Source organism: Leucoraja erinacea, chromosome 20 (genome assembly GCF_028641065.1).
Source record: "Leucoraja erinacea ecotype New England chromosome 20, Leri_hhj_1, whole genome shotgun sequence".
NCBI lineage: Eukaryota > Metazoa > Chordata > Chondrichthyes > Rajiformes > Rajidae > Leucoraja > Leucoraja erinaceus.
In genome coordinates this window covers 36,634,541-36,655,460 of record NC_073396.1, presented here as the reverse complement: position 1 = coordinate 36,655,460, position 20,920 = coordinate 36,634,541, and the positions used below count along the sequence as shown (strand labels likewise).

Genomic DNA, 20,920 nt, shown 5'->3' with positions numbered 1-20,920 from the left:
GCATTTGGCAATTTTGTTGCTACTGATCGGGATATGAATGGAAAGTGCTTCCAATTCATCAATGAGATAAATGTATGACAAGGGCAGATAAAAAGAGCAGATCCCGTGAAGGGGACAGAAAATAGAAGCAATAGGAAATTCACAATAAGAGCACTAATTAATGGTGCTGTCATTTTTGTAGAGTTTAACTGGAGATATCTTTCTGACCGATGTCACATTTGCCACACTGGTTGCCGCCATGATGGTATTTGCAGAACAATCAGCCAAGTATAAATTACAGGGGCTGAAAATCATTTTGGTCCAGTAATGATGGGTATGGCTCTGGTTACCATAAGTCTCTGCAACATACTTTTCAAATAGCACCACTTCAACTATGAAATACTGCAGGGCAGCATAGTTGTCCAGCGGTGGAGTTGCTGCCTTACAGTGCCAGTGACCCGGGTTTGATCCTGTCTACGTGTGCTGTCTGCACGGAGCTTATACGTTTTCCTCATGACATGCGTGGGTTTTCTCTGGGATCTCTGGTTTTCTCCCACAGTCCAAAGACATACAGGTTTGTAGGTTAATTGGCTTGGTATAAATGTAAATTGTTCCTAGTGTTTAGGATAGTATTAATGCGCAGGGATCGCTTATCGGCGTGGATCCGGTGGACAAAAGGGCCTGTTTCCGCACGGTATTTTTAATCTAAACTCTGAACCTTAAAATTAGTTGCTATCCTCAACTTTAGAGTGACTACCACCTTGTAGATTTATGCTCCTTAAACTCTACAGTAAGTCTTTACAAGAAAATTCCTCAGCATACACTTGTTAAAATTTGCTCATGTTCAGCTTCCATCTTAATCTCATATTTACACCTCAATCTTTACTGGTTTCAGTAAAATTCTACAATATGCATGATACAGTCTGCTCTGTGTGAGAATTCTTCAATATGTCTGTTGCTCAGCTGACTCCAGAATGAAATTAATGACAGGAAAAGGAAAATCTGCATGCTGAAATGAAAGATTTTCACAGCTCATTTTCTTCTAGATCACCTTGAAGCTGATCGCAAAATCTCGGCCAAGAAATTCCACATTCAACTCACCTGTATGGCACGGTATTGTGGTAGTGCCCTTTCTATGTGGTCATTGCCTTCAACTTTCAACTGGATGTGATATACACAGTTTGGCTATAAACAAGAAAGCAGAAAAAATAAAAATCAGCTTTCTTTTAAACCCCAATGAAACTGAGAATTAGAAATTGATGTACGAATGAAGAATTCCAATTAATTGATCACATACTTGATCAACGTGTTTGCATGCGAGATTTACAAATGTTAGATCGCCACACTTCGGCTCAAATGCACAATGGCTCATTCAAGAACCTTCTGCAATGAGACTTTACAGATGCAGTGGGGAAACATCACCAATTCTTTCTATCCAGGAATGTTATCAGTTCCACTGAGTTACTTCAGCATTTTGCAGTTCTTTCCTCCTTTTTAATACTTCTGATCAGTAATTTTAACAAGAAAATAAAGTGCTTTTTAGCTCTAATTAGATTAATAGAATTATATAGCTATAAATACATTGATGTAATGTGTTGTTGACAATCTAATATTGTTCACAAAATATTTAGTCAGTCTTGCCTGACCGGTTTTGTTTGTACTATATTTTCTGCAGTTCATGGAAACTACAATTTGCTGAGGACGTATTAAAAAGCAGTGTGTGCTGATCCTGGCTGGCATGATGAGCATGGGTATTAGGAAAGATCCCAAACTCTATCAATGTATTAATAGAGATGCATGTAATGTATAGAGCCAGGATGTTTAGGCACTAAAGAACTCTGAAATAGGCAAGCAAAAAGGCATAATAAAATCACAAAAAAGGCATGAAAAGGCATTTATTGACCAAAAAAAGCATAACAAGGCATGTATTTCCACCACTAAAATATGGTTAAAATGATAATATAAAGGTATACTACATTAAATGACCAAAGTTGCCTGGTTGCACATAATTACTAGTATTTTTTCAACTTATCTGCTGTTAAACTATGCCGTCTGTCAGACAGAATATGCTTCAGTTGCAAAAATGTCTTTCTACCTCAGCTGAGGTCACTGGTGCATACCCGAAACAAGCTACAGACCCTATATTCATGTCGATAACTTGTGCATTGCAACTACCTTTGAGAACTTTAGCTATGTTTTGTATTTCTTCAAGATCTTTGTTAGCTAAAATCACTCTCACACATTTTCCTTGTATGTCTTTACCCACGTCACTGCTTTACGGATATCGTCAGTTACTTTGTTGAAAATCTGCAAGTTATTCACTAATGTTTCACCACGTTTCTCAAGCGAAGTGATAGCTTGTGGGAAGTTTGCAAAATAGGAAACAATAAACACAAGATCGCAGTGAAGGGACTTTTCTGCATTATTTCACTGACGATCCCGATTGCAGCAGATTCTACTTCTTCAAAACAGTTGACGATTACTTTTATCTTCTCAAAAGTCCAGCAGAGCCATGTACCCCACTTAGTCAAAACGGGCTGAGGAGGCAGCGGAATCTTGGGTGCCATTTCCTTGAACAACTGCACACGTGACGGTGCTTTGAGGAAGATTTTCTTGAAATTGGAAACTAGGCGATCGACAATTGGAAACAAGCTACGTATGTGCTCGACAATTCTATGAAGTCTTTGAGCTAAGCATGTCAAATGCAACATTTTGGGGAATAAACCTTTAAGAGGCACGAGCAGATTTTTTCATGTACAGAGCTGCATCAGTCACAAACAGAAGAACGTTTTTGTGTTTTATACCTTCTGGCCAAAGTACAGCAGGTGAAGATGTAAATAACTGAGTAATAGTTGAGCTGTTTGACTTCTCCAATACTTCTGATGTCAACAAATACTCCTTTTATGGTTGACCTGCCTCCAGTGTACCGATGACCACATTGGCAACATAACTTCCCACAGCATCGGCTGTCTCGTCTAGTCAGATTCATATTTTGTTGCATGCAACTTCATTTCTAATTTTCTGCACAATGTTGACGTTGCTGTCAACATAATTTTTCCATAATGATGACTCGCTTGGTATATGTTCCCCTGTGTATTTCTCTAAAAAACTCTGAGAGATTTGTTTTCCAATTTTCACAGTGGAATTCCAGCATCAATGAATGGATGCACAGATCACTCGAAAACTCAGATTTGCGACTGGAGCCAGCAGTAAATGTAGTGAGGGGACAAGCTTTGGGTATTTCGCTTGGGTAGTCTACATCCCAGCAGTATCAACATTCTCTAATTTTAGATTGTCCTTGTTTTCTCCCTCCTCCCCCTTCTCAGCTCTCCTTCCAGTCCTACTGTCTCCGCCTCTTCCTTTCTTTTCCCCGCCCCCCACCCCCCCACATCAGTTTGAATAAAGGTCTTGACCCGAAACGTCGCCTATTCCTTCTCTCCATAGATGCTGCCTCACCCGCTGAGTTTCTCCAGCATTTTTTGTCTACCTTCGATTTTTCGAGCATCTGCAGTTCTTTCTTAAATAGATCTTGGAGATTGAACCAGCGGGCAGTGGCATGAACGAATGAACAGCTGACGGTGGCGCTTCCGGTTTTGCCCGGTGGTGGAAATTTTATTGGAAGTTATACTATGTTAACTCGTTTATAATAACTAATTAATATTAACTTGTTAACACAGAAAACATCATTGTGATCAGGGTTTAACTAGAGAAAATAGCACGACCTTTTAGCTTAATGGCCAAAAAAAGGCTGATTAAGGCACTTGAAAAAGGTGAAATCATCAAAAAAGGCATGAAAAGGCACATGGCATTTATGGCAAAATCCTGGCTAGTAATGTATGTATGTATGTATGTATTAATGTACATAAGATGAATACTTACTAGAGATCACTGGGGGAATGTCAGTGTTTTGCACTGGCCCTATTTGAATATGTCAATTGCAAAGTAGATTTCCATAAAAGAAAGTTAACAAACTTTATGCTATTTATAATAATAATAATAATAAATTTTATTTATTGGGCGCCTTTCAGACATCTCAAGGACACCTTACATAGGTTAACAGGAAATATAAACATATAATCAGAATAAAATAAATAATAAAGACATCACAGAAACACAAATTAAAAACAGAATTCAGTCCAAAAACAAAAATCAAAAACACAATGTGAAGAGAGAGCAGCGGCAGTTAAAGCGCGCCAGCGTCCACTCTCCCTTCACGGCAGCCATCTTGGACAAAGACTAACAGGATTACCTTACAGACAAAAAATCATCCCCCCACAATGGACACCACTGTGGGGGAAGGCACAATGTCCAGTCCCTATCCCAAGTTCACCCCAAAGTCAGGCCTGTTGAGGCCATCGCAATTGCCTCTACGGATGCCCGATGTTCCTGGCCGTTCTCACCGGGTGGTCTTGCCCCGGCGTCGGGAGAGTCCTCTCAGCGGCTGGGCCACCTGGAATGGCCGCTATCTAGCTGGAGACCGCGGCTTCCGAAGCCGACAAGGCCGCGCCGGTTTGGAGCTCCCAGGCTCCCGATGTTGAAAACGGCGCCACCCACTCCGCTCCGCAGACCCGCAGCCCGGAGGTGTTGAACACGGCGGTCTCAGCTCACCAGAGCTCCAGCGCATCGATCCAGCACGGCGACCCAGGCAAGGCATCGCCTGCTCTGCGATAGTGCTCCAGCGCTGTGCCGCCACTGAGGCAGAGGTGCTGGGCGGTCCCCGCCAGGAAACGGCGCTCCAAGGCCGCTGGTAGGCCATGAGGACGGGTCGACGGGCAGCCTGGAGAAAAAGCTGCCTCACCGACCAGGTAGGGACCTAGAAGTAAAATTAACCCCTACCCCCCACATTAAAAAGTCCATATCCCCTACGGACAAAAAACAGGACTTACTAAAAACTTTAAAACAAGCAAATTAAAACGGACGGCTGCTGGCTAGCAGCTGTTCCCCAAGATGGCTCCTCCTCCACTGTCTGTGAACTTAGGCCATATACTACTGATTGAACAACGCTGACTCAAAGAAGAGATGCGATCCAAAATGGCTGAAGAAGAGTCCTCACCCAAAATGTCACGTATACATGCTCAGGGATACTGCGTGGCCCGCTGAGTTATTCCAGCACTTTGTGTCTTTTTTTTTTTAAACAGTGACTCGAATCCTGTTTAGCGCTATCCCAAATAGTAATGATTAATTATCATGCTCTTGGTCCGCGAACCTCAACATTCACAGGTACAAATGCCTGAGGGCAGCTATCAGGCCGGCAAGACTGGGCAATGCGGTTGTTCAGCACTGCAATGTGTAGTTCAAGCTTTGTGATAGTCGGCACAGTGAATGCAGGACGTTGCTGGGGATTAACAGTCTCCTTTCCACTTGTTAATAATAATAATGGATGGGATTTATATAGCGCCTTTCTAGATACTCAAGGCGCTTTACATCGCATTATTCATTCACTCCTCAGTCACACTCGGTGGTGGTGAGCTACTTCTGTAGCCACAGCTGCCCTGGGGCAGGCTGACGGAAGCGTGGCTGCTAATCCGCGCCTACGGCCCCTCCGACCACCACCAATCACTCACACACATTCACACACAGGCAAAGGTGGGTGAAGTGTCTTGCCCAAGGACACAACGACAGTATGCACTCCAGGCGGGATTCGAACCGGCGACCTTCCGGTCGCCAACCGAACACTTAGCCCATTGCGCCATCTGGACTGGGATGAGCCATGCAGACAAAGACAGGGGGAGATAGCAATTTCTACCATATCAAACACGAGATGATGACAAACTCCACATGATCTGGGCAGCCTACCAGAGGGGATGCCAGACGCCAGCATATCCCTCACTTGTCTTGCCAGCCAGGAGATGACTCCAGTCCCTTGCTGAGCAGCCACATTGTACGCCCAACCTGTCCAACATCATCCCTCAGTGGCAGCCACTGTTCAGTCTTGATTTCTCTTCTTTAAAACAAACCACGGGGCAATCAACCATGTTCCCATTACAGAGGGTTCACGTCACCTTCCTGACATAACGTCTGTTAGTAATGCATCTTAAAGTTCGTAAAGTTACAGTGTCGCTTTTAGCATTGATTTCACCAGCACTCTTGTTCCCAGGAATACATTCTGGGTATTAATAGTGTATCAGTATGCTCAATTTAATATGTTTATAATTAGATCCATAAAAATTAAATTGTTATTCATTACCAGAAGACCACGGAGGCGAAATTTTCCTTCTTCATCGGTCACTGTATCCTCTCCATAAATACTACAATCCTTTTGACCAAGAGCTTCCACTGCAACTCCTTGTTCAGGCTCCCCATTCAGTGAAGATACTGTGCCATAGCAGCTTTTGTTTAAAGATAGAACATACATTTTAAACTTTTAAGGTAGAATGTAAGAAATCGCTTTCCCAAAAATTGAATTCAAGACAATTCAAAGACAGTTGAGGCAGCAAGGCTGGTTACGTTGGTAAATTACCAGCTTTCAAGATTCACCATTGAAGCTCATAATTTGAAATATATTCAGTGAGTGTATGTTTTATCAGAGTAGACCTAAAAAACATCAACGCTACAAATGAAAAGTGGATGGAAGAAACAATTTATTTATCTTGCAGCTTCATTGAATTCAGCTTTCTAAGAAATCCAGATATTTTAATATGTCTCTCATTTTTTTGTATTCACCTTTCTTGACAAAACAACGTTTCCCTGGGCTCCTCTGATGGTAACTGCTAAAAAGCTCATGACAACAGCTTAGTGTGTTCCTCCCTTTCATTCCAGCGGGCTAATATTTTACTCAGTCAGAACCATATGCATCACAGCATCCTGTTTGGAGCAGCAGCACAGTGAGCCTACTGGTCTGTGGAGGTTCACTGAGATATGCCACTATTTCCGCTAAACCAGGCTGTTGAAATTGCAATGAAAATCAGAGCACTGGGGATTCATCCCATATGAATAAAAGAAAATGCACCTCAGTGATAAGCACTTACACTCACTGATTCCAAGTTTCACATTCAAAAATGTTCCACTTCAGTTCAGCTGTAGTAGAATGAATTTACAATCCATTTTTGAAGCTTATTTAAGGTTTTAACACACACTAAAGTAGAGATTGCAGTCATTCAAACATGAAGTATTAAATTAGTTCTCTATAAATGCACTATTAGTTTATTGCTTGTAACTATCACTTTCACCATTCTGTCAATCAGTGAATTGAATTTGCCTTATTAGTGACATTTCCCTCAAATATTCATTCATAGCATGTTACATTTTTACTTTATTCTGAATTTAAATATTGTGATTTACAATAATGAACATAATGCCATAATTACTTTCACACAAGAGCTGTTCCATTGTCATGATTATAAAAACAGCCACATACGTTTTCCATTCCAAAATCCATGCGCTATTTGTGTAACGAAAAGTATATCAGATCTAACCCCACAAACCTGTAAGCTGTCCGATAGCCTGTAACTTGGATTCTTAGTGATTGTCCTTCTTGCACTTCGATCATTTGGGATGCAGGTTCAAATCGAAACTCCTTCATCATTGGTTTGAAATAGTACTGACCAGGACTCTGCAACCCAATATAAACACAGCACAAAGTGACTTCATGCTCTGATGAACAAAGTTCAAAGAATGCAATTCAGGCCACATACGTATAAAGAGATGCTTCTTCAATTGTTTAACAGCTCAGAGTTAAATTACAAACTGATATTTACGAGTACATTTAAAAAAGACAGTAATAAAATTTGCTAGGTTTTATTTAACTATCTGAATTACTGTCATTACAATTTCCCCCCACTGCCAGTTGCAAAATTTCCAACCGGAGCTAACCAAAGCAATCTCAACTCAGTTCTTCAGCTTGGAAAACAGAACTATCCATAATGAAGGAATCAGGCAGTCAGAACGTGAGGTGGCAATGATAACACTTTGGTGTACATACATAGAAACATAGAAAATAGATGCAGGAGTAGGCCATTCGGCCCTTCGAGCCTGCACCGCCATTCAATATGATCATGGCTGATCATCCTACTCAGTATCCTGTACCTGCCTTCTCTCCATACCCCCTGGTCCCTTTAGCCACAAGGGCCACATCCATCTCCCTCTTAAATATAGCCAATGAACTGGCCTCAACTACCTTCTGTGGCAGAGAATTCCAGAGATTCACCACTCTCTGTGTGAAAAATGTTTTCCTCATCTCGGTCCTAAAGGTTTCCCCCCTTATCCTTAAACTGTGACCCCTTGTTCTGGACTTCCCCAACATCGGGAACAATCTTCCTGCATCTAGCCTGTCCAACCCAATAAAAAATTTGTAAGTTTCTATAAATCCCCCCTCAATCTTCTAAATTATAGCGAGTACACACCGAGTCTATCCAGTCTTTCTTGATATGAAAGTCCTGACATCACAGGAATCAGTCTGGTGAACCTTCTATGTACTCCCTCTATGGCAAGAATGTCTTTCCTCAGATTAGGAGACCAAAACTGTACGCAATACTCCAGGTGTGCTCTCACCAAGACCCTGTACAACTGCAGTAGAACCTCCCTGCTCCTATACTCAAATCCTTTTGCTATGAATGCTAACATACCATTTGCCTTCTTCACTGCCTGCTGCACCTGCATGCCTACTTTTAATGACTGGTGTACCATGACACCCAGGTCTCGTTGCATCTCCCCTTTTCCTAATCGGCCACCATTCAGATAATAGTCTACTTTCCTGTTTTTGACACCAAAGTGGATAACCTCACATTTATCCACATTAAACTGCATCTGCCATGCATTTGCCCACTCACCCAGCCTATCCAAGTCACCTTGCAGCCTCCTAGCATCCTCCTCACAGCTAACACTGCCCCCCAGCTTCGTGTCATCCGCAAACTTGGGGATGTTGCATTCAATTCCCTCGTCCAAATCATTAATATATATCGTAAATAGCTGGGGTCCCAACACTGAGTCTTGCGGTACCCCACTAGTCACTGCCTGCCATTGTGAAAAGGACCCGTTTACTCCTACTCTTTGCTTCCTATCTGCCAGCCAGTTCTCTATCCACATCAATACTGAACCCCCAATACCGTATGCTTTAAGTTTGTATACTAATCTCTTATGTGGGACCTTGTCGAAAGCCTTCTGAAAGTCCAGATACAACACATCCACTGGTTCTTCCTTATCCACTCTACTAGTTACATCCTCGAGAAAATTCTATAAGATTCGTCAGACATGATTTACCTTTCATAAATCCATGCTGACTTTGTCCAATGATTTCACCACTTTCCAAATGTGCTCCTATCCCATCTCTAATAACTGATTCTAGCAGTTTCCCCACTACCGACGTTAGACTAACTGGTCTGTAATTCCCCGTTTTCTCTCTCCCTCCCTTTTTAAAAAGTGGGGTTACATTAGCTACCCTCCAATCCTCAGGAACTACTCCAGAATCTAAAGAGTTTTGAAAAATTATCACTAATGCATCCACTATTTCTGGAGCTACTTCCTTAAGTACTCTGGGATGCAGCCTATCTGGCCCTGGGGATTTATCGGCCTTTAATCCATTCAATTTACTGAACACCACTTCCCGGCTAACCTGGATTTCACTCAGTTCCTCCATTTCATTTGACCCCCGGTCCCCTGCTATTTCCGGCAGATTATTTATGTCTTCCTTAATGAAGACAGAACCAAAGTAGTTATTCAATTGGTCTGCCATGTCCTTGGTCCCCATGATCAATTCACCTGTTTCTGACTGCAAGGGACATACATTTGTTTTAACTAATCTTTTTCTCTTCACATATCTATAAAAGGTTTTGCAGTCAGTTTTTATGTTCCCTGCCAGTTTTCTTTCATAATCTATTTTCCCTTTCCTAATTAAGCCCTTTGTCCTCCTCTGCTGGACTCTGAATTTCTCGCAGTTCTCTGGTAGGCTGCTTTTTCTGGCTAATTTGTACGCTTCATCTTTTGTTTTGATACTATCCCTGATTTCCCTTGTTATCCACGGATGCACTACCTTCCCTGATTTATTTTTTTGACAAACTGGGATGAACAATTGTTGTAGTTCATCCATGCATTCTTTAAATGCCTTCCATTGCATATCCACCGTCAACCCATTAAGAATCAATTGCCAGTCTATCTTGGCCAATTCACGTCTCATACCCTCAAAGTTACCTTTCTTTAAGTTCAGGACCCTTGTTTCTGAATTAACAATGTCACTCTCGATCCTAATGAAGAACTCAACCATATTATGGTCAATCTTGCCCAAGACTGCTAACTAACCCTTCCTCATTACTCAATACCCAATCTAGAATAGCCTGCTCTCTCGTTGGTTCCTCTACATGTTGGTTTAGAAAACTATCCCGCATACATTCCAAGAAATCCTCTTCCTCAGCACCCTTGCCAATGTAGATTGCTATATGTAGATTGAAGTGACCCATTATAACTGTTTTACCTTTGTTGCACGCATTTCTAATTTCCTGTTTGATGCCATCCCGAACTCCACTACTACTGTTAGGTGGCCTGTACATAACTCCCACTAGCGTTTTCTGCCCCTTAGTATTTCGCAGCTCTACCCATATCGATTCCACATCCTCCAAGCTAATGTCCTTCCTTTCTATTGTGTTAATCTGCTCTCTAACCAGCAACGCTACCCCACCTCCTTTCCCTTTCTGTCTATCCCTCCTGAATATTGAATATCCCTGGATGTTCATCTCCCAGCCTTGGTCACCCTGGAGCCATGTCTCCGTGATCCCAACTATATCATAGTCATTAATACCACTGTGTGTTCTTCCTGGGGCAGAGTTATTGTCAAGGCAGACTAAAGTAATCTTTGCTATGCACCTGATGCGTGCTTTAAATGATCTTGAATCTCCAAATGCCAACTCTGGCACCAAAAACCTCCCCGTAAAACAAAATTAACAGCAAAGCCTCCAACTATTGTTAAGATTTGTTCAATTACTTCACATTTTTATGAAAGAATCATTACCAGGTTTGCAAAAGTCAGCATGCCATTTTCTTGTGTGAGTAGATTAGAGCGGAACTGTCCTCCACTAAGAGACAAAAGGACTCCAGCAAGGGGATGAAGGTCTTCAGTTTTTATCTGTTTACAAATATTGTAATATACAATTTTAAAAAGATAATGTCAAAATCCACAATTACACAAATACCATGACATCAAACGTTCATACGATGAATATTATAACCTCATCATAATCATGCATCAATGTAGAGGTCTAGAGGTCCATTTTAAGGGATGATACAGTATATGTAGTTATTAAGATTTTAAAATGCATGCTCTGAGAATTAGACATGAAAGCACCCACTGCAAATAATCTTAAGAGTTTATATCCCAAGCTGATTCTCAACTATTGAATTACTTTCAGATTTGCAGTTACCAGTAAGCCAAACAGACACATCAATTTGATAAAGTTAATGCCAGCACAACCTATGGCTTAAATACTAATCCTCAACAGACTTAAGGAAAGATATATCTCAACATTTAGCAATTTAGAATGCAACCCCGAAAAACCTGTGGTAATAACTAAATTAACCCATTAAATATAATGGTAGTGATTTAAATTTTTTAATTGAGAAAGAGAACATTTGGAAGATTTTTTAAATATGCTTTTCATAAGATCATGTGATAGCAGCAAAATTAGGCCATACAGCCTATCAAGTCTACACCACCATTCAATCAGAGTAGATGACTGATCTATCTCTCCTTCCAAACCTCATTCTCCTGCCTTCTCCCCATAACCTCCGACACCAGTACAAATCAAAAATCTATCTATCTCTACCATGAAAATATCCACCAACTTTGACTCCCCAGCCTTCTGTGGCAAAGAATTCCCCAGATTCACCACCCTCCGACTAAAGAAATTCCTCCTCATCTCCTTCCTAAAAGAACGTCCTTTAATTCTGAGGCTATGACCCCAATCATGGACTATCCCACGAGTGGAAGCATCCTCTCCACATCCACTCTATACAAACCTTTCCCTATTCTGTACGTTTCAATGAGGTTTAAGGATAAGGGGGAAATCTTTTAGGACCGGGATGAGAAAAACATTTTTCACACAGAGAGTGGTGAATCTCTGGAATTCTCTGCCACAGAAGGTAGTTGAGGCCAGTTAATTGGCTATATTTAAGAGGGTGTTAGATGTGGGCCTTGTGGCTAAAGGGATCAGGGGGTATGGAGAGAAGGCAGGTACAGGATACTGAGTTGGATGATCAGCCATGATCATATTGAATGGCGGTGCAGGCTCGAAGGGCCGAATGGCCTACTCCTGCACCTAATTTCTATGTTTCTATGTCCCCCCTGATTCTTCTAAACTCCAGCGAGTACAGGCTCAGTACCATCAAACACTTTTGTAATGAAAAGCGTAAAATATGACGATTGTCAGCTAATATGGTCCTTTACATTTAACTCTCTAAGAAGCCATGTGCCATGCAACCATATTTATTGGTGCAAATGCCAAAACACATTGATCAGCAGCTTCCATAAAGTTCATTACAAACTAAAAAGACACAAATATCAAAGTACTCCATTAATTTTTTCCACAGTAATTCATATTTATCATACCTCAAAAGTTATTCCTGCTAGTGCAAATGCTTTAAAATCACCAACTGTTCCATCTATTGCGGTCAGTACAAAACCCTCCTTTTGAGCCGATATGGAATACGCCTGGTCTCTGTGTAATGGTCCAACCCTTGATAATTTCACACAAAAAAAGATTATACTACTCGTGTCCCTTCAAGTGCCTTAATGCAAATGAAATATTCCTGTTCAAAGAAGGAGATGGATAGAAACTCAACACAAGCCAGCCTATCTAGTTTTTGGGAAAAGCTGGGAATTCATTATTAAGCAGCAGGACATTTGTAGAATCAAGTACATTCAACCAAATACAGTCAATATGTTATTAGAAAGAGTAATCACCTTTGACAAATACATTTTTTGAAGATGCAATATGCTGGATATGGCCAGTAGATTAAAAGTCGTGTACTTTTAAGTTCCAAGAGGGGTTTAACATTTTTTTTTAATGTCACATAAAAGGTAACCACATAAAAGTAAAAGTTCCTGGCACTGGGTAATATTAAGCATGGCAGACATTTAGCTAGCTAGCAAGTAAAGTGAAGAAAGATAAGCAGTCATTTTCAGTTAAGAAAGATGTACCTGATGTGGTACCACAAGGCTCAGTGCTAAGGGTGAGCTATATACAATTTATATCAATGACTTTTATAAAGATAAAGCAAAAACAGTGGAATGACAGAAAATCTGAAATAAAAACAAAGCACTGGAAAGGTTAGCAGCATCTATGGAGAGAGTAAGTGTTAATGATTATTCTAGAATTTTTGTAAGTTATGTTACAAAATAAGGAATAAACCAACGTGTGATGACACAATGTCTGCAAAAAGATATAGATAGACAAAGCAAGTGGACAAAAATTTGGCAGACGTAGGGCAATATTCTGATGAAAAGAATAGAGTATAGTTAAATTGGTGAGACACCACAGAATTGCTTCTTTGTGGAATGATTTCAATAGCATATAGAAACAGCATGTAATTAAGAAAATAAATTGGATTGAGAACAAAAGCGGGAAAGTCTTGCTCTAACTGTAGAAGCTGCTAGTGAGATACCAGGAATAGGTGTCAACTGCTCTACATCGGTGAGACCAAGCGTAGGCTTGGCGATCGCTTCGCCCAACACCTCCGCTCAGTTCGCAATAACCAACCTGATCTCCCAGTGGCTCAGCACTTCAACTCCCCCTCCCATTCCGAATCCGACCTTTCTGCCCTGGGCCTCCTCCATGGCCAGAGTGAGTCCCACCGCAAATTGGAGGAGCAGCACCTCATATTTCGCTTGGGTAGTTTACACCCCAGCGGTATGAACATTAACTTCTCCAATTTCAGGTAGTCCTTCCTTTCTCCCTCTTTCCCCTCCCCTTCCCAACTCTCCCACAGCCCACTGTCTCTGCCTCTTCCTTTCTTCTTCCCGCCTCCCCCCCCCCCCCCCACCCCCCCCACCCCCACATCAGTCTGAAGAATGGTCTTGATCCGAAACGTCACCTGTTCTTTCACTCCATAGATGCTGTCACCCGCTGAGTTTCTCCAGCATTTTTGTCTATCTTCAATTTTTCCAGCATCTGCAGTTCTTTCTTAAACACCAGGAATACTTAATAAGGAGACCATCATTTTGGTCACCTTATTTAAGAAAGATACACTTATGTTGGAGGCAGTTTTCAATCTTATGAGGAAAAATTAAGCGGTTTAAGTTTATGCAAGTTTAGGGTTAGGAGAACTGAGAAGTAGTTTTTCTGAAACATGCAAGATTCCAAGAGGGGTTGGTTGACATGATAATTGTTTGCTGGGAGGATATTAGAGAGAATGTACAACATAGAACAGTACCGCACAGGAATGGGTCCTTCGAGCCACAATGTTTGTGCTGAACATGATGCCTAATTGAGCAGATCTCATCTGCCTGTACATGATCCATATCCCTCTATTCCACGTGCTTCCATATGCCTATCTAAAAGTCTCTTAAACATCACTAACATATTTACCTCTATTTATCCTAACCATGCCTGTTAATTTTATCTACCTCTATCAAGTCTCCCCTCAATCTCTGACATTCCAGAGAAAACAATCTGGGTGTATCCAAAGTGTCCAAGAAGGAACTGCAGATGCTGGAAAATCGAAGGTACACAAAAATGCTGGAGAAATTCAGCGGGTGCAGCAGCATCTATTGAGCGAAGGAAATAGGTAACGTTTCGGGCCGAAACGTTACCTATCTCCTTCGCTCCATAGATAAGCTGCTGCACCCGCTGAGTTTCTCCAGCATTTTTGTGTTCCTTGGGTGTATCCAACCTCTCCCTGTCGATGAAATCCTCTAATCCAGGCAGAGTTCTAGTAAACCTCCTCTGCCACCACATCTTTTCTTTAATAGGGTGATCGATGTTTGGGAGTTCAGAACCAGGGGCCATAGTTTAAGAATAAGGGGTAAGCCATTTAGAACAGAGATGAGGAAACACTTCTTCACAGAGAGTTGCGAGTCTGTGGAATTCTCTGCCTCAGAGGGAGGTGGAGGCCGGTTCTCTGGATACTTTTAAGAGAGAGCTGGATAGGGCTCTTAAAGAGTGGAGTCAGGGGATATGGAGAGAAGGCAGGAACGGGGTACTGATTGTGGATGATCAGCCATGATCACATTGAACGGCGGTGCTGGCTTGAAGGGCCTAATGGCCTAATCCTGCACCTATTGTCTATTGACCAGAACTACATGCAATACTCCAAATGCGGCCTAAACAGTCCTACAGAGTTGTATCATGACTTCCTGACTCTTATATTCAATCACATAGCAATGAAGGCAAGCATACCATTTGCCTTCTTTACCACCCTCTCTACTTGTACTGCCACCTTTAGTAAGCTATGAATTTGGAATCCAAGATCCCTCTGCATATCAATGCTATTAAGAGTTTTGTCATTAACAGTATAGTCTTTCCTTACGTTCTACCTCCAAAGGTTCACCATCTCACAATTGCTCGGGTTATGCTCGATCAGCTGTTTTTGCTGCCCACTTATGCTGTTTACCTATATCCTATTGTATTGGCTATTCATTGGCTATATTTAAGAGGGAGTTAGATGTGGCCCTTGTGGCCAAGGGGATCAGAGGGTATGGAGAGAAGGCAGGTACGGGATACTGAGTTGGATGATCAGCCATGATCATATTGAATGGCGGTGCAGGCTCGAAGGGCCGAATGGCCTACTCCTGCACCTAATTTCTATGTTTCTATGTATATTATGACAGCATTCCTCATCATCTGCAACTCCTCCAGTTTTGGTGTCTTCTGCAAACTCATTCACCAACCTATCTACATTTACACCCAGGTCATTTAAATATATATCTCAAACAGCAGAGGTCCCAGCTCAGAACTCTGTGAAATTCCACTAGTCGCAGACCTTCAGTCAGAATAGATAGCTTCCACCACAACCCACGTTCTTTTATGAATAAAAAGGGATCTGAGTCCATACGACCAAATCATCACGAATCCCTTGCATCTTAATCTTCTGGATCAGCCCAACATGAGGAACCTTATCAATAGCCTTACTACAATCTATGCATACAGCGTCCACCGACCCTACCTTCCACAGTCTAGTTTCAACAATCCCCTCAGTCTGAAGGGTCTCAACCCAAAACGTCACCTATTATTTCCAGAGAAGCTACCTGGCCTGCTGAGTTACTCCAGCATTTTGCCTCAATCTCCTTTGTCACCTCCTCAAAAAACTCAATCAAGTTAGTGAGACACGATTTGCCGCATACAAAGATGTACTGGCTATCCCTAATTAGTCCATTCTCTTCCAAATGGAAGTAAATCCTATCTCAAAGTATTCTGTCCAATAGTTTCCCTACCACAGACGTAAGGCTCACAGGCCTATAATTCCCTGGACTCTCTACCCCCTTTCCTAAACAACGAACACTGGCCACTCTGCAGTCCTCTGGGACCTCCCCAGTGCCTAGAGAAAAAACAAAGATCCTCATCAATGCATTGTTTCAAATAATCAATAATGGCCTATTTAATGAGATTTCTTCTCTATGGTCTCATTTGATGAGCTGTGGAGGCGGCATCACTGAATATACGCATAGCCAAGATGGACAGTTTTTTGTTCTATAAGGACTATGGGTTATGATGAATGGGCAAGAGAGCGGAGATGGAGCCAGGATCAGGTCAGCCACGATTTTATTAGAGTTTGGGGGCTACAAAGACTAATGAGAAAGGGCATCTAAGGATGGAAATTATCCTGTTTAAACACAAGGCAGACTATTTTGACATTTACAACTGAAAATAATTCTTAATATAAATAACTTGCTAGTTAATGTGCAGCTGAGACCAAGTCATGCTTTTGTTTGAAGTCATGAGGAGATGCTTTGGAAAAGTCTTATGGATATGGTAGGGAAGGATGTATGGGGGCAACTGAATGGATGATCTTCATTTTAATAACCAACTCTTCACATTTGCTGTAGAAGACAAGGTCGATAGGCAGCAGAGGAAGTTTAAGGAGATGACTGATAATGAAGAAAAAATTGCATTGCACAAAAATGTATAAGACAAAGCGATAACCAGGTTGGGATCTCAAGAATCAGGACATAAAATTTTTAACACTACTTTGCAGCAGTCTAAACTGACATAGAGAAACACGACTTACAGAAATTCAAATAATAATAGAACAGGCACTTTCACAAGTACAATTTTATTTTATCTCACTGCTTACAATTTTGAACTGAAATAGAATTAGAATTCTGCTCTAGACAAAGATCAACACTGCCCCCTTCTGGCTTCCTTCGTCTTTATGAAAAGCCGAGAATCCAATGATCATAAAGCAACTTCTCACTGGGATATCATAATGTCCAACCAGTTTTTTTTAATAACTCTAATATCTATTCAAAATCGTTACCTAACATAGAACCTATAACAGTACATCACTGGAACGGGCCCTTTGGGCAAAATGATGCCGAACATGATGCCAAGTTAAACTGATCTCATCTGTTTATACATGATCCGTATCCCTCTATTCCCTGCACTTCCATACACCCATCTAAAAGTTTAAACACTACTTTCGTAACAGCCTCCACCACTACCCCCAGCCCACCCTCCCCCCCCCCCCCCCCCCCCCCAGTGGGATAAAATAAAATTTGACTTGTGAATGTTCCTGTTCTATTATTATTTGAATTTCTGTAAGTCGTGTTTCTCTATGTCAGTTTAGACTGTGCTGCAAAGTTGTGTTAAAAATTAAATAAGCCCTGATTCTTGAGATCGCCCAGATACAGTCTAATAAAAGTACTATGGAGCTGCATCATGACTCTTATATTCAATGCCCATAGCAATGAAGGCAATCATACCATATGCCTTCTTTACCACCCAATTCACTTGTGCTACTGCCTTCAGCGAGCTATGGACTTGGACTCCAAGATCCCTTTGCACAACAATACTGTTATGGGGTTTAAGAAGGAACTGCAGATGCTGGAGAATCGAAGGTTCTCCTGTTATGGGTCTTGCCATTAACATTATACTTTTCGCTTACATTCAACCACCCAAAATGCAACATCTCCTAAACTGCTGTGTCCTTTTAATGCCGACCACATTGTCCGCTACTCCTCCAATTTTGGTGTCGTTAGCAAACTTACTCAGCGACCCATTACATTTATGTCCTGATATCATATAACAATATTCAACAAGGTGTAAAGTGTATGGGTCTGAATAATTCTGGGTGCAGCAGATGCAATCCAATTTATTTCAGTGTTTTACACTGTAAACTATGCAGCACTTACAGTCGTGATCCCAACATTTGTACAACTCAAGTTTCTCTTTAGGTCTATATTACTAAATGAAATAAAGGGAATTCTACCCTACTGTAGCACAGTTTAGTTTAGAAATGCAGTACAGGAACAGGCCCTTCGGCCTACCGGGTCCACACCGACCAGCGATCCCCGCACATTAACACTATCCTATACACACTAGGGGCAATTTACACTTATACCAAGCCTATTAACATAGAAACCTGCACGTCTTTGGAGTGTTGGAGGAAACTGAAGATCTCTTGAGAAAACCCACGCGGTCACGGGGAGAACGTATAATTTCCGTACAAACAGCACCCATTGTTGGGATCAAACCCGGGTTTCTGGCGCTGCAAGCACTGTAAGGCAACAATTCTACCGCTGCACCACCAAATACAATTTTATTACATTTACTACATTCGCCTTCATTAAGATTTTTCAAATTACCTGTATGACCCATCTTCATCAGTAAACATAGTGATAAGTGGTACTGAGCTTTTCTCAGCGATTATTATCTCAACACCTTCCAATGGTGGGTGAACTAGTCCTTCCAGAAATAGGCCAGCTTTTCCCTGAATCTCGATTAACCTTCCCGGGCAAGTTTCTGCAACAAAATACTATCCATTAATTGGTAGCACCAGATTAAAAATGCTTCAAGCAAAGTTCTTAAATATTCTTAGGCTTTTTATTATTGAAAGTATTAACCAAATGAATACAAAATATATTTTTCATACTTATAGCTGAATGCAATGCATATTTGTTTTAAGAAAGCCAACAACCCATTCACTTTCCTCATCAAGATAATTAAAAACGTAGCCGAATGAAATATTACATGATAATATTAGGCAAAAAACATTCAGGGCAAACTACTGTTAGAATAAGTCTGTTAAAAATTCTGATAGAGAACCATGGAGGAGTCAAGCACTCCATGCAGATAGGAATATTTTAAAAAATGAACGGTCAAAATGATTAACAAAATAAACAATACACACTTCGAATATTTTTCAATGCTTCACCTTGAAACGCTTCATTTAATCAGACCAATATGTATGCAGTGTGCAAATTTTAATCCACTACAGGTTATTATAATAGCTGATCATTAATATGAGAGGTAGTTCTTTTCTAGTAATAAAGCAAAAAAGACAAAGACATTTTTAATAATTTAAAATGTGGAAAAATTGTGTTGTCATGACAGCAAACCTGAGAGTGTAAATTGCCCAAACTACAGCAATAATCTTTGGACACACATCAACAGTTGTAAATATGATTTTCTTATAAGGAAAATTATTTTTTAACTGAAAATGTAAATTATTTTCTTAAGTCACTGACAAGCCGACGTACCATCTCAAAAATGTTGTTTGACTATTGTTTATTTGTACAGCATGAAAAAATAATGTCAGAAGTGAAAGAATAATACCAATTTGAAATTTCAATTAATTAGTTTTAGCTTTTAGTTTTAGAGATAGAGCGTGGAAATATGTCCTTCAGCCCAACGAGTCCAGGCCGACCAATGATCACCCGTACACTGGTTCTATTCTACACCCTAGAAACAATTTACAGATGCCAATTAACCTACAAACCCGCACGTTTTTAGGACATTGGAGGAAACCAGAGCACACAGAGAAAAGCCACACGGTCGCAGGGAGTATAGACGGAGCCCGTAGTCAAGATCGAACTCTGGTCTCCGGCTCCAGAGCAGCAACTTTACCGCTGCACCACTGTGCAACCCTCAATTCTTACTTTTAAGCCTTTCTTGCACTAAAAATAAATGTCTCAGGTCATGTTCCTCATAATTTCCTCAGCATTTAAAATTTGAGCCATTTTTCCGATTACGTGCCTTGAATGTTATCTCAAGTATTACAATAGTTATCATTCAAAATACTATTATTCTAATTAAGTTTATTCTAAAAAGTGCATGCAAGTCCACCCGCATTTATGTTTATTGTGTTGGTTTATTACATTTGAAATATGTGACTGAACTTTTGTGAAATAAAAACTAATGTTCGCATTATTGCCCAAATTTTAGATAGATGGTAAAGTAGAACAGTAAAATCAGTTTACACAAAAAAGCTGGAGAAACTCAGCGGGTGCAGCAGCATCTATGGAGCGAAGGAAATAGGCAACGTTTCGGGCCGAAACCCTTCTTCAGACAGTAAAATCAGTTTGTTAGTTGATTACAAATAGGCACATTAATTTAAATCTGATGTATAAATCTATAAGCCTATAATGACAAAATGGTTAGACAGCTAACTAGAATTACATTACAATTCTGCATCTGACTCAGAGGCGCTGTTCGATATCCTAATTGTAAATCTTTCCAATTGATCGCTAAATGTCTGATGACTCCCTTTAATAGTCAGATTAAAACATGTTTAAACAGTTCAACTATTAAATGCTTTACATCTTCAGCTTAAAAATCTCAGATTTCTTTTAATAGTTTGCTTTATTGCCTTCCTCTGTCAATCTAGGAGTGACCAATTATTGGCCAAAGAGATTTGGTGATAACCATATAACAATTACAGCACGGAAACAGGCCATCTCGGCCCTACAAGTCCGTGCCGAACAACTTTTTTTCCCTTAGTCCCACCTGCCTGCACTCATACCATAACCCTCCATTCCCTTCTCATCCATATGCCTATCCAATTTATTTTTAAATGATACCAA

The 20,920-nt window shown here is 40.8% G+C and overlaps 1 protein-coding gene across 1 annotated transcript in view; it reads right to left on the bottom strand.

Annotated features, from left to right (window-relative positions):
- The window catches only part of nomo (nodal modulator), a 98,406-nt gene that overhangs the window by 10,584 nt on the left and 66,902 nt on the right, over window positions 1-20,920 (bottom strand). Inside the window, exons 21-26 of the mRNA XM_055651879.1 lie at window positions 18,704-18,860; window positions 12,512-12,638; window positions 10,919-11,032; window positions 7,404-7,531; window positions 6,167-6,308; window positions 1,081-1,164 (exon numbers count right to left, since the gene is read on the bottom strand). Of these exons, the coding sequence (XP_055507854.1) occupies window positions 1,081-1,164; window positions 6,167-6,308; window positions 7,404-7,531; window positions 10,919-11,032; window positions 12,512-12,638; window positions 18,704-18,860 (752 nt within the window). The remainder of the gene's footprint in view (window positions 1-1,080; window positions 1,165-6,166; window positions 6,309-7,403; window positions 7,532-10,918; window positions 11,033-12,511; window positions 12,639-18,703; window positions 18,861-20,920) is intronic.